This window comes from Carassius auratus, unplaced genomic scaffold (assembly GCF_003368295.1).
Source record: "Carassius auratus strain Wakin unplaced genomic scaffold, ASM336829v1 scaf_tig00214388, whole genome shotgun sequence".
In the NCBI taxonomy this organism is placed as follows: domain Eukaryota; kingdom Metazoa; phylum Chordata; class Actinopteri; order Cypriniformes; family Cyprinidae; genus Carassius; species Carassius auratus.
In genome coordinates, this window is record NW_020527640.1 from 27,165 (window position 1) to 42,078 (window position 14,914).

Consider the following 14,914-nt stretch of genomic DNA (forward strand, 5'->3'; position numbering starts at 1 on the left):
TAATATATTAATTCAGAGGCATTGCAGAAGCTTTTCCCCCATGTTTTTCCAGTAAATTCTATGCATACACATCCCATTTAGTATGTGTTTCCCATGTGAATGACAGATTGTTTTGGTTGACCCCAGCATCTGGACGACTCCATCTGCCAGGACAGATTCGGACTGTATGAAGTGGTATCTATGGATGTCTTGTTAATAGAAACCAGTTTCACCGCTGCTTTGTCCTGTGGTGTGAGAAAGCTGCAGCTGTGTTTGCAACTGTTGTCACATAGCATTTATACGTAGTCAAATTATAATTTTTTTTAAATTTTGTGCCTAAAAGAGAAATTATAGTATGTATGGCCTTATATACGAATTGTAGTAATGCATATGATTTATTTTATTTTAAATGAATAATACAAATAATATTAAATACACAATTCTATTATAATACATTTACAAAAGAAAATTGTGCAAATCTTTCTAGCAACCTGAAATGCAATTATATTTGTACTTTTAAAATCCAATGCATTCGGTTTTTTTTTTTTTTTTAAGTTTAATTTTGTTATGTAGGCCTACATTGGATTTTGAGTTGTTTTTGTAACCCAAAACTATCCATTTATCATAAACGATAAGGGCTGTGCTTTTTTGGAAAGTGAAACTTGAGCCTGACATTTAATAGGAACTCATAAAACAAACAACATTTGAAAACCACATTTTGTAATATTAGGCAAGGATTTCTGTATTTTAGCTAGACATGCCCGTAATACTGCTGAGAGATCCTATTCTGCATGGAAGGATAACAAATCTTTTTATTTGTTCCTTTTACAGTAAAATCCCATTTACTAAACCACATTAAGGTCAACAATAGATCAAGTGGTTTTTGTATTTACATAATGCCCTTTCTGTATCATGTAATTCCCTCTTCAGTAGGGCCAGTCAGTGCTGTAAGTGTGTGCCAGGGCAAATTGTTTTGATTTGCGAAACTTTGTATCAAACAGCGCTTTTCTGTTCTGAGACTCTTTGGGTAAGCAGAGTTTTGACTAAGTGTCATGTTGAATTAGGATCAGTATCCTTGAAGAGGCCCAGTTTCCTCGAAGCATAGCTCTCTGCTCCTCCTCACATGTTACTGGGGACTCACCACTCATTTTCCTGGATTAGTGATCTCTATTGCAGAACTCGTTTTTTTGTAATGCTTAATCCATATGTTACCCTAAACCAGGAGTTATTTAATGGATTTTAATGTTATACAGTATGCTTTGAACTTTCAAGGTTTGTCAAACACAACCACTTCCCTTCTGCATCACTAATATACCCATTTTTTATTTATTTTTTGGTCTTTCAGCTCTAAGTCCTTTGATCTCCAGTTTCTCCCATCCTGGTGTAAGGGACTACTCTCAGCTGACCCTTGACCTCACCAGGAATGAACTTATAGTGGGAGCAAGGTAAAACCTCATACAACATCTGGCCAATGTTTGGACTGATGCATGAATAAGATCAATACAAATACACAGTTTAAATATTTCTATATTAAATATGTTTATATTATAATATAATTTAAAAGTTGTATGGGTATATATGTGTTTTTGGAAAACAAAGTATAAATATTGTTATCATTGGGGGGGTCAATGCTTATTTCTATACCATTTGTGTTATTTGTGAATTTATTTAAAGTAATTTTATTCAGTGAGAAAATTTAAATAAATAACCATTTTCACTAGACGTCTCAGACTTTTGGACCCTACTTTATTTTTTCATTTCCCTTGGCATATTAAGGGTACATTTTTTTTCATACCCCTTAATTTTTTTTTACATGTTTGGATATGTTGTTGCCTTATGTAAAACTGCTTTCAATTACTTTTTCCCCACATCAATCTACACTCCATACACCATAATGGCAAATCAAATGTTTTACAAATGTATTACATATAAAAATCTTTAATTATTCCATTGCATAAGTATTTATCTGGGACAGTTGAAGTTTATCTCAGGAGCTTTAATATTGCTTGTAAATGTTACTTCACTTTGAGTGAAGTTAACCTGTGGCAAATTCAATTGAATGTGTACAGCTTACAAAGGCACACGTCTTAATAAAATGTCTAAAAGCGGGAAAATCCATATCTAAGCAAGAACCCAACCCTGAGGTTAGAAAATAAAATGCTTGTAGAGCTCAGAGACAGGATTGTGTCAAGCAAGACATCTGGGGAAGAGTTCAGAAAACAATTCTGCTGCATTGAAGGGTCAAAGAGGCATGTAGTCTCTGTTACCATTAATGGAAGAAGTTTGAAACAACAAGGACTCTTCCTAGAGCTGGCCTCCTAGCCAAACTGAGCAACTGATGGAGAAGGGCCTTGTATGAACTTGTGACCTAGAACCTGTTGGTCACTCTAGTTGAGCTCCATGATCATATGTGGAGACAGGAGAAATCTACAGAAGGACAAACATCACTCCAACACTCCACCGGTCTGGGCTTTATGGCGATGTGGCCAGACTCAATCCTCTCTTCAGGTGAGACACATGAAAACACAATTGGAATTTGCAGAAAAGAACCTAAAGGACCCTTGGACTCTGAGGAACAAGATTATCTGGTCTGATGAACCTCAAGTCCAAGAATCATGTTTGAAGGAAACCAGCTCCGCTCATCACCTGCAGAGTACCATCCCAAAAGTAAAGTGTGCTGGTAGCAGCCTCATGCTGTGGGGCTGTTTTTCAGCGGCAGAGACAGAGAGACTCATCAAAGTAGAAGAAAAGCTCAATGTACCAAATTATTGAGATAGATAGCCTTAATGAAAACCTAGTCCAGAGCATTGAGAAGCTCAGACTGGGCAGAAGGTTCCCCTTTCAACAGGACAATGGCCCTAAGCACACAGCAAAAGTGGCTTATAGACAACCCTGTGAATGTCCTTAAGCGGCCCAGATACAGCCTGGGATTGAAACCTATCAAATATTTCTGGAGAAACCTGAAAATGTGCGTCTTCCCCCATCCGACCTGTCAGAGCTTGAGAGGTGAGGAGGTGAGGAGGAGAATGGAAAATAATTGCCAAATGATGATAAGCAAAGCTTGTCACATCATACCCCAAAGATGTATGAGGCTGTAAAAGTGCTTCAGCTAAGTCCTGAGTTAAGGGTATGAATACTCATGCAATGTACGTATTTCAGTATTTTATTTTTATTAAATGTACAAAGTTGTGGCAGTTTTTTTTTTTGCTTTGTCAGTATGGTTAATGGAGTGTAGACTGATATTTAAAAAAGTCATTTAAAGCAGTTTCACATAAGGCGACAACATAACAAATTGTGACAAATATGAAGGGGTATGAATACTTTCACAAGGCACTGTAAATCATATAAATGTAATCTTTTTCAATTTCTCTCTTATCTACAGAAACTACCTCTTCAGACTGAATCTAAACAACATTTCACTAATTCAGGTGAGACACAGACCTACAGTGCTTATAAATGGTCAGCATTCTCTACTAGATAATGATTCCAGTTTGATGTGGTCTATGTGACTTTATATAGGGCTGTCTGTCAGGCCTTTGGGTGTTAAGAGAGAGCTGGCTTATGGTTATTGATATGGAAATAAATCGGTCAGTTCCCAATACTTCCCTGATAGACTTCAAAGAAAGCAGCATTGTCTGGCACAGAGAGCAAGGGGTTGTCCTTAGTGAATGTACCAAGTTTCAAGTCTGGCTTAGATGTAAAACCTCTCAGAAGTTCAGCAAAGACTGTCTGAGGTCTATATAAAGCAGTGAAATGAGACTGTGGTGGCTTTCCCACCTGTTGCTGCTGTTGCATATATCTCTTTTATTCCCCTAGTAATCTCTGTGGTGTGTCTCATAGATGTACCAGACATTTATTGAATGCTCTCACTCGCAGACCACTCATAATGTTTCATGCATGAAGCAGCTTTTGGTTGAAGACTGAATAAGATTTGAGTATCAGTCGGTTTCATTCTCTCTCACCTTAGATACCCAGCACACATCTGAATGCACAACAAATAGGAGATAAATAAGCCCCTTCATCCCCATATCTGCGTTTAGTGTTTTGTTTCAATGACGTTATTAAATTTGCAGCAGTTTTCTCCACTGTCCCAGAGGAGAGGATTAGGTGCAATTTCATTTTCCTCCATCTCGCCTGTGTATCTCTCCTGGGCGATTCCAAACTGTGAATAAACAAGACCGATCTTTCTTCATTTCGACTAGCTGGAGCATCACAAGTGGGGGCAGGATCCAAATCGATGAACAGCATTTTGCCAGTTTTTGAGAGGGTCTTTGCTTAAACTGCACACAGAGAGAGAAAATTAAGATGTTAAAGGATGAAAAAATAGGACACTGGTAACAGAATTGACTTGACAACACTAAGCATGGGTTCCTGAATTGTAACCAAACCACAAAACATCGTAATAATATATTTAGTGTCTTTTACATTAATACCATGAAATGGAAAAACCTAACAAAATTACAGAGGTTGACCTGGGGTCACTGGGGTCAGTCACTTTTATTCAGCAAAGACACTTTAAATTGATAAAATATGACAGTGAAGACTTTTACATGGTTACATAAAAACAAAGTGCTGGTCTTTTGAACTTTCTATTAAATGACATTTTATTAATAAGATTCGGGAGGAGCGCATCAGATACTTAGCCCAATCAACACAGGTGGACCATAATCAAGTAATCAATCCCATAGTATAAATATCCCTGACTTACCTCTATTGACACTTTATCAGCATCCCTCCTCCACCCCATCTCCTCAGTTTGAGTTCACTTTATAAATAGACGGGGAAGGGGGCTTCCCGAGCTCGGAGCCCTTCCCCGGACAGCACGCCAAATACGCATACCATACCTCAGCTAATGATATGTAAGCGTGAATTAGTGAATCAAAGAATCTTGCAAAAAACTTGAGTAACGGCTGCTAAAAATTCTGATTTGCCATCACAGAAGCAAATTGCGTTTGAAAATATATTCAAATAGTAAACAGTTGATTTAAATTGTAATAATAATTCACAATATTTCTGTTTTACTGTATTTCTAACCAAATAAATGCAGCCTTGAAGAGCTGTCCAGAGAGAGATCAATAACATGGTGATATAATGGAGATATTATTTTTTTGTGTTAATTAAACTTTTTTTTAATTATTATTTTCTAATAAAAAAATATTCAATCCATTACTGATTTCTCTTGAAATGATCTATGATTATAAATGAGAAAAACAAAAACTGCAGTTAACAACTAGTATTTTAGCAGATGCAACCATGAACATTTTTTTGTTAGAAATTCAGCACAATATATCACATCTTGTAGCTAGATAATCTATTATATGCTTTCATTTTATTCTTATAATAAGCCATTGTTACTGAGCACATTGATGTCTGTATAATATGCTTTCTTATTCTTTCATTGCTATCACATTCACACATTCTTCATCTTTTCATCCTGCTCGCTGTACTTTTGTCCACACTTCCACCTGCGTGCCACCTCTCTCAGTCTCCTTTTGTCCTTCCCCCCACACCATTAGAGCTATCCTGCATCTTTGTGCCAGGAGTGTAATGGGGCTGACAGAAAGCCAGCTCATCTCAGAAATGTATGTCTTGGTGCCAAACACGCAGCCATTGGCAGGGGAGTGCAACAGCTCAGAAGACTCTTTTTAACTTTACCCAGCTGGGATGAGGTGGAAAAAGCTGATTCTTACCCTTTGAATTATTCACTGCGCTGACCGATGGGTACGCACCTGCTGTCCTTATAAACCTGAAAATATGAATAAGGGAAATTTGCCATGGCCAGGACGCTACCAGTCAAAAATAGGACACACTTGACTAAAGCTTTGCTTCCTAAGCTATTTTTAAATGCTTGAAAATATTACTGTAGTTCTTGGAATTATACATGTCATATACATACATGTGTAGATACTGATTATACTACCAGTCAAAAACGTGTAATAATTTTTTAAATTTTGATCATTAGGGATTTATTCATGCATATTTCTGATCAAAAATACAGTAAAAACAGTATTCTGACATTATTACAATAAAAAAAAATCTTTTATTTTGACATATTGTAAGATATTATTTATTTCTGTGATGAAAAAGCTAATTGTTCAGCAGTCATTACACCGTGTGACATGATCCTTCAGAAATCATTGTATTGTCCTAAATTGGTGCTTAAGAAACATTTATTATTAATAATGTTGAAACTGGTATTGTAATAATATTTCACAATATTACTGTATATTTACAGAATTTTAATCAGATAAATGCAGCCTTGGTGAGCATTCTTTCAAAAAAAAAATGTATATATATATATACTTTTTTATTTATATATATATATATATATATATATATATATATATATATATATATATATATATATATATATATATATATAATAAACTAATACCAAAATTCTGGTCTGTAGTATGTACATACATAATTACATACATACAAAATATATAAATAAAATATTACAAATATTATCTATTGTGTGTTTTAAGTGTTATGTATTTTATTGTTATTATTATTTAAAATTATTAAATGTATTTATTACTTATTTTATTATTATTTACAATTCTAAAAATTCTTAACCGTTTGACTGGTATTGTAACTAGGCACTTTGAACATAAGCAATTAGATTTTTCAGCAACTGCTTTATGAATTGACCCAGGGTGCACAGAAATGATTTATAAATGAAGATCATATATCTACACCATGTTTGTGTAACTACCAACATTGTCAAAGCATTAGACTTTTCCCAGGATCCCAAACCTGTCTGTCCTGAGACAGTGTTTTTTTTTCCGGTGAGATCAGTGTGTGCTGTCTGTGCACACTGTTGCTGCTGCTGTTTCCCAAGATCTAAACAGATGCATGAGGCAGCAGGATTCCACTGCTTCCGTCTCATGGGGGACCAGCCGTCTCATGGGATCAGGAACATCTGATGATGTTGGCGTCACTATGTTGGCACAGTGGGGAAGCTCAAGGTACTGAGACTGAGACCCACCCACACACTGCGCTCCTTCCGTGCCTCCCTGAGACTCATTCATGCTGTAAGTAGCTTCTATTACATGAGCAATAGAGAGGAAACTCAGAACACAGCTTCTGTCAGCTTCTCTTTCCTTCTCAGCTCTTGATCCCGTCCCTTTGGTATGCATTTGCGCAAATGGACCAGATTTGCACAGATCAGTTTACAATGTGGGATGAACTTCCTCTCTCACAACTGAGGCTACAGAATATAGTCAGTCACAGCCTCCATAGACATTATTGAATCTGTCATATCTGACTAATGCAATTGCTCAGGAGAAATAAGATAATGACAGTTCATTCTCGGAGCCTGCATTATTCTATTTATGTGCTCAAGGCTATTAATTTACATTATGGCTGTATCTAATGTGAAAATAGATGTTCGTGCACCATGCTGTTCTGAAAAACAAAAGTTCAGCCATCATCTAAATGCTTTTTGCAAAATGAGGTGGAATAATTTCTCCATTCGCAAAGATGTAGATGTAGTTCGCCAAATATATTAGGGCATGATTTTCCCAGGATTTACGCCAATAGACAGAAGTTTGTACACACTTGAATGAGTTTATAACGATCTTTAATCTAAAGCCCTATGCTTACATTCTTGATATGTTTTGTAGACAAATATAAACTGGATTAATGTACATTGTATTTTTTTTTGTAGAAAAGCACAGTTTTATTTATTTAAAAAAGAAATGTCATGCATTTGGCACACATTCACCAGGATGCACCCTTATAAAGTTGGTTGAGGGAACGGCCAGCATTTTAGGAATGCATAATTCCTATACTAACAATTTTATTGTCTTGATGCTTTTACTGTTTCTTTAAAATTTGGGAACTAGAACAAAGAAACCATCTTGACTGGTATACCGAAGGGACTTAAATCTGACACATAAGAGGCTCAGAACTTCTGGAGATGGAACCAGACCAGAAGCTTGACCTCAGGGTCACTGAAGAGTGATCTGATGTTATGTATGGGGATGAAGAGCTATGGGAGAGGAGCTTTCTCTTAACTAAGGAGTCAGGAGATAAAGCCCGCAGTTTGACAAGACTGGAATGTAAACAGATGGGTCATGCATGAATAAATAAGTTTGTGGAATCTTTCTCAGTCTATCTCAAGTCTCCATCATCTCTCTTGTTTATCCAATGGACTCGCTTGCGTGCGACCACATACTCATAACGGCATCCTCCCTCCATCTCTCAGTGGAATCTCTGTCACAACTCCCCCTTCTGTCTTTGTTGATTTTTATTTTTATGTCATCCAAGTACATAAAGTACACTAAAGGATAAGAAAATGTAATGCCACTGAGGATTCCAGTCACTCTTCAGTCTGATTCGGTTCATAGTTTTGAGGTCCAAGTTCATGTATGGACCCAAGGGAATTGTGTGGATGTGCTTGATCGATTGCTTTTTTTATATCTGACACAGTTGAATTAGGATGACTAGCAGCTAGTTTTTTTCTAAGTTGTCATTTCTCATGTCTTAGAAGCTAGTTACACTGCCATCCAAAAGTGTGGCTCTTTAAAAAAAAAATGAAATTAATACTTTTATTTAGCAGAGATGCATTAAATTGATATAAAATAAGTCACAGTAAAGACTTTTATAATGTCAAAGTAAAGTAAAGCAAAGAAAACTAAAGTAAAGTGTAAAGTAAAAAATACAAAATACATAAAAAAGAAAGAAAAAAAGAATAATAAATAAAATAAATATAAAATAAAATAAAGTGAATGCATTTCTTTTAAACTTTTAACTAAATTATTCCTGGGGGAAAATATTTCAGTTTCCATATTAAGCTGGACAACTGTTTTCATATATTTCAAAAGAAATATTCCTTGAGCACAAAATCAGGATTTTAGAATGATTTCTGAATTCAGCTGAATTTCTGATCAGCTTTGTCATCACAGGAATAAATGACATTTTAAAAGATATTAATATAGAAACCAATAATTATAAATTGTAAAATGATTTCACAATATTGCTGTTTTACATTTGATCAAATAAAGGCACCTTTGGTGAGCATTAAGAAACCTTTCGAGAAAAAAAAAATCTTTCTGTGACATTTGTGTTAGCATTTATTTTATAAAATTTTCTAAAATGTCATGGCAGACAGCTTTAGCAGATTTTCTGCATGCAGTTAGACATCTTTCATTTAGACTCTGAAAATGTATGAGGGATTTTGGTAATGAATCACCGCTCAGCGTAGAATAAAGAAATGAAAAGCGATGCAGGTAAACATAAACTGAGAGATTAGTACAGCTGTCACAGCCTTCCTCCTGGTGTAATTTCAGAGCATTTTGCATGGCCAAGATAAGAGCATTTAAGATGAACCTTTCATTGTGCGTCTCTACATTGTACCACCTTAAGAATTTAAGATCATGCTTGATTTTTTTCTATTGCCATTTCACAATAAGGCTATCAAGACCTGTAAAGGCTGAGTAAAGAATGAGGAATCTTTTGAAGGTCCTGACCCATTTCAGAGCACAAAGCACCATGAAGAACCCAATCAGATGCTTTTCTCCAAATGATGAAGCCAACTGACATCAGTTTTATTTATGTTGCTGTCTATACAATGACCAAAACAGCATTGGACTCCATTGGACAAGACATATGAAAGTGTGGCTGATCATAAATTCTCCCCATCTTTCCCATCCTCTGTGTGTGTGTATACAATAGCCTGAAACAGAGGTCAATAATACTTCCCTCTACTCACAGGATTCCCACACATTTGCTCTGAAAGCTACACTGGTCGGTCTGTATTCAAATTTCAAACATCCAAGACGTCAGTCTCTGCATTGACAAGACAGAGGTCTCTGCTCTCTGTCAACAGACAATGGCGTGAGAGCGCTGTGTGCCGAATGCATTCAGTAGACATTGTTACAGCTGCTTTGGACAGCAACCCCTGTGGTCAAGAGGTGACTGCCCCCTTCATCTGTAACCAATAAAACAGGAAGTACCCGACGTGAGCAAATAGCAGCTGGGAAAAAGAGCTGTTTAGATTCTGCTCTGGTGTTGTTTTGGTTAGAGAAATATGTTCAGTGTTCACAAATACTCTGCGGTGATTATGAAACAGCATCCGGCTCAACAGATGGAAATGCATGAGCACAATGGTGGCTGCTGCTCTCATTTATTCTAATGATCTAACAGAGGCTCACAGGATCACGGCGGCAGCCATGCGGCGTGCTACATTTTTCATATTCCGGCTCTCGTGGGACGGCTGAGGCCTTAGGAAAAGGATGCTCCAGACTGGAGATCAAAATGAGGAAAAGCAGTGCTTAGCGTCTTCTTTTTGATATGATCACTCAGCGGTCGCCCAAGGTGCAAATTTCAACTCTCTGACCTCAGAGTTTGATGAGTATGGGCTGATTTCATCCTTTCCCACTCATGATTAATTTCCCTCTGCAATTTGCCCAGATTGAATTATTGATGCAGTCTTTGCCACTGGTGGGCTAATTTGTGACATATAGACAATGGAAGGAGACAATGAAATCGGATAGACAGTGAAATCCAATGGGAAATGCCTTAAAAAAAAGATTTCACTTGACTTGCAGCAGGAATTTGTACTAGTCTTGTTAACAAAAGTACTGTTTGATCACAAAATATGTTTTAATGTGTCATTTGTCAATTTGGCTTTGGATAAAAAGAAGAATTAGACAATTAAGTTCATAATAATCCCTTAAAGTGTTATTGTTATTTCATTTTAACAACATTTTTGTCAAATGTCCAATACTACAAAAATAAATAAAATAATAATAATCTTTTTTTTTTTTTAATCAGTATTTTTGACTTTGCAAAATGTCTAAACATCTTAAAAATACATTTACAAATAAGATATAACTTTTAAAAAATATTATAAGACTTGTTGTTATTTATTTATTTAACAAAAGAATATATGCCAGTGGGTTAATAAAATAAATTGTAAAGATATTTACTGAAAATAAGTATTTATTTTTATAAGTAAATGTTTTGTTAGTTTTTTGTAAATATTTTTTATTTATTTAAAGATAAAATAAAACACAATGAATAAAAAAAAGTGCATTTAACATACGGTAAAATAAAACAAAGCAATTCTCAGGCTTTGCTTTAATTTTATACTCATCCCTCTTTTTATGTTTAGCAGATAGAAGAAGCTTTTGTAGCTTCAAATATATGATTATTATGGCAACTTAATGAGGTTTTTTATTTTTTTTGCTTTCCAGTAAAAATGTAACATTTACGTAAATAATTTTAGTATGTATTATTAATATATTTTTTCTTTCCCTTATGTAAAACAAAAGATTTTTCTTCTTTTAAGAATAAACTGAGCCAAATTTATTGTGATTTATGCTTAAAAGTGTACTCAAACATGGATCAGAAAAGTCCTGCAGCGTCGTGGTGCCTCAGTCTCTCACATCATTGCTCTTTTGCGTGAGAGTTTTGTAACTTGCTGAGGCAGTTGGGTTCACTCAAAATGTCTTCTTAAATTAAAGCCATCACTCACTTCCACACATACTGTGCATGCGAAGATGCTTTTATCCCGGTGTTGTAGTGCAACCGCATTGTAAGAGCTGTGCATTAGACACTGACCTGTTGCTTCATTTCTCATCCTGTTTTTCCAGCCCAAACTAAATGCATTCAGACGGCACAGCTGTGAACCTTCAAAGGGCTCACTATTTGCATGTCCTGGGCGCACACACACATCTCTAGACAAAACCAGGCAGTACCCTTATTCAGGCCTACAGAGCGGGGTGTTCATCCCATGCTACACTGCCTCTATTTTTCTGATGGTGAATATGGTTTTGGAATGTGAAGTGAGAGGGAGACGGCTCAGGGAATGACGTGGGGGAAGGAGGAGATGCTAGAGAGCATATCTGCGCCCTCTTGTGTAAGGTTCAGCGTTCTTAGACAATGAGGCGAAGGTATTGAGAGTCATGTCACATCTTTGAGGGCGGCGGTAAATGGGGATGGGGCTGCTTGAATAGGGCACTCTGTTAAAGGACAAAACAGGGCAGTGCCTCGGCTTGCCTATTGAAGCACACGGACCTTGAAGATCCGCCAGTGAAACGGGTGGCCTCGCTGCTTCAGCAGGCTGGATGGGGGCGGAACCATCACACTTTAATCAGAGGCCTCCTTAATGAGTATGCAAATGACGTTTTCGTCCCAATCTAGTAAAGTTTTGGAGGGAAGTGAGTGTTCCTTTAAACTCAAGCCCTGCACTTCAAGTATTAGTCATTGGTATTTTTTTCTGGTAATATATCTAAACATATTTAAAAATCAATTTACAAGAGAAGTGAAATTGTGTTAGAAGAGCATGTTTATTTATTTAATTATTACAATTTTTTGCAAGGCAGGTAAAAAGCAAAAACAAAAACAAAACTTGTTTTGATAACAAGCATCACAAGTAAATTTATCTTAATTTAAGATTTTTTTAAAAAGATCGTACAGATTCTATATCTTTATGTAATAAAAAATAATGATTTCTGAAGTTTAAAGTCTGTAAAAGGAAAAAGAGACTCGCAGGCTTTGGTCTTTTATTTAAATTGATTTTATTTTATTTTATTTTGCAGATGCTTAAGACAGTGCTTTAGCTTCCTAAATGAGGCTGCTGTTAGAAAACAGAAAGCAAGAAAATTCACATGCAATGTTTACATGAAATTACAAAGAGTGCTATCAGTGTCCAGAAGCCTGTACTTTAACCAGGGAAGTTTAGCTTGAGCCAGACCTGTATTCGATTTTTTTCTTTGCTTTAATATGTTTGTTTATAATGACCCTTGCTATATGTTTAAATTATTCATATTATACAATTCATTAAAAAAAGAAGTTTCTATTATGGAAAATGCATGCAGTTTTATGACCATGTATGATTGAGATATATTTTAGGAATATTTTTATTCAAAAAATAGTTATTTGTCAAGATATTGTGGGAAGATTGATTTAAAATGGTGTCTTCTTAATGACGAGTAACAAGCGCTTGAAGGTAGCCTGAGGACAGGTGCAGTGTCCCATGATATGCTTTTTGGTTATAACACTTGTAATGTGCCAGCGAGACAATAGCCTTATCAACGGAAGCACACAGCTTGCAAACTGGGTAATTCTCCACCATCCTGCCCTATCTTGTGCTCGTATTAGCATTTTCTCAATACTTGATGTGAATGGAATGCATTTTCTTTCCCGGAGTTGTTTCTGTGCCTCACTAATTTATGTATAAATAAATCCCAACTATTTTATCCCTCCATGAAAAATTCATGATACTATTTCATGAGGATGCCAGGGGCAGGGCGCTTGGTGCCACCACCGTTATTAGAACAGATGAAGTTTGAGTAATTATGCCACAAATAGTGGTGCCGAGTGTGATTTCTGAGCTAGTGCACATACACGGTGCGGTGGCCTCATTAGGCCAGCGAGATCCTATAGCAGAACCACATTAGACTGCACCGTCTCAGCACACATGCCTCGCTGTGATTTCCCTCTGACAGCTTTGTAGGCAAAACGGATGCTCATCTGTGATTTCAACGTCTTTTATACCCTTTAGGGAGTTTTACAGCTATTACCATTGAAAAAACAAAGCATTTTGGACTACTTTATGGTGCATCATTTGTTGTTGGGATGTAAACTGTCATTTATCTTTCTTAGCATATGTCTCTATTTTCATCAAACCTCTTCAGTTTTAGAGGAAGCTACTGACAGTCTATTTTCCAGTTTTTTTTGTTTTTGTTTAAAAGTGAATCATTGTAGCTATTCTTTATTTAAAAAAATATTATATATATATATTTAGCTTGTAGAAGATTTAAGAAGTAGTAGTAGTAATAAAGAACAAAGATAATAATAACAATTTTCAAAATTTCATTTTATTTTATCAGTAAAGAGAAACAAAATCCAGTGTAAGATCACATTTTTTGCTGGAGTTTATGACGGTATTTGAGCCGTACTGATGGGGTTATTGAGGTATAAGAAAATAAAAAAGGTTTAAAAACCCAGACTTAATGAACAAACTGTTACATCATTACCTCTGCATGCTTTTAATCTATATATTACCTCATCCTCTTTGGCATAACGCTTGTCAAAAGTAATTTATCATTCAAAGGTTCAAACCTCCCACCAGTGAAAAGCTCTCCCATCTCCATCCACCCCAGCCTGGTGGATTCTGGCCCCCCCATCGGTGGCAGGGTTTCCAACTTCACATTCAAACCTTCGCCAAACATGGCATACAGTGTGCTTTTCACAGCCTGCCTCTTCAGAATGCTTTTTGGAAACAGCATTGGAGGGCTGGCATTGTTCCAGTGTGGTGTGAAGAGAGGGACTGCCGTGGCTAAGGTCAGGGTTAAGCTGACGGATTCTTCCAGAAAACAGGGGCTCACAGACAAGATGTTAATGACCTGAACGATGACTCACCGCTTAGGCATCCGTCACAAACATGTCTCAGTCCTGAAACACACATGAATGCAAACACAAACAAAAGAGCACCAGATCTGTGTGGCATTGTTGTTCCTGACAACTTTGGTGCTGTTAACAGCTTTGACTGGCAAGAAGGAGGCAGCTAAATCTATACATGCAACCGTTCAAAATTCTCGGCAGTATCTCAGTATTAATTGGCCCGTTCACCCACAAATGGAAGTTTTACCATTATTTACTCATCCTCATGTTTCAGTTTGAATTTATTTGATGAAGTAATCTATTTCTCTTCCTTCTTGCTTTGCCATCTAATATTCCTCCAGGTTCGAATGTCCACAATAATTATGATTCAGTACCATCAGTCAGAGCTCACTTGAGCCACAGCATGACTGGCCATGTAAGAGGAAATTGCGCTATTAATACACCAAACCAATTACCATCAAGTTTATCTGCTTTTCCACATTGAATGGTTTCTTATGTTCCTATGAACCTTAGTGGGCCATACGAACAAATGGACTTTATTTAGAGGTTCAGTCAAGATCTGAAACCAATGGGACCT

At 36.4% G+C, this 14,914-nt stretch overlaps 1 protein-coding gene across 2 annotated transcripts in view; it reads left to right on the forward strand.

Moving 5' to 3' along the window:
- The window catches only part of LOC113091942 (semaphorin-5B-like), a 64,171-nt gene that overhangs the window by 8,998 nt on the left and 40,259 nt on the right, over positions 1-14,914 (forward strand). For both annotated transcript variants that reach the window (XM_026257622.1, XM_026257621.1), the window contains exons 2-3: positions 1,325-1,424; positions 3,362-3,407. In XM_026257622.1, coding sequence (XP_026113407.1) covers positions 1,325-1,424; positions 3,362-3,407 — 146 coding nt within the window. The remainder of the gene's footprint in view (positions 1-1,324; positions 1,425-3,361; positions 3,408-14,914) is intronic.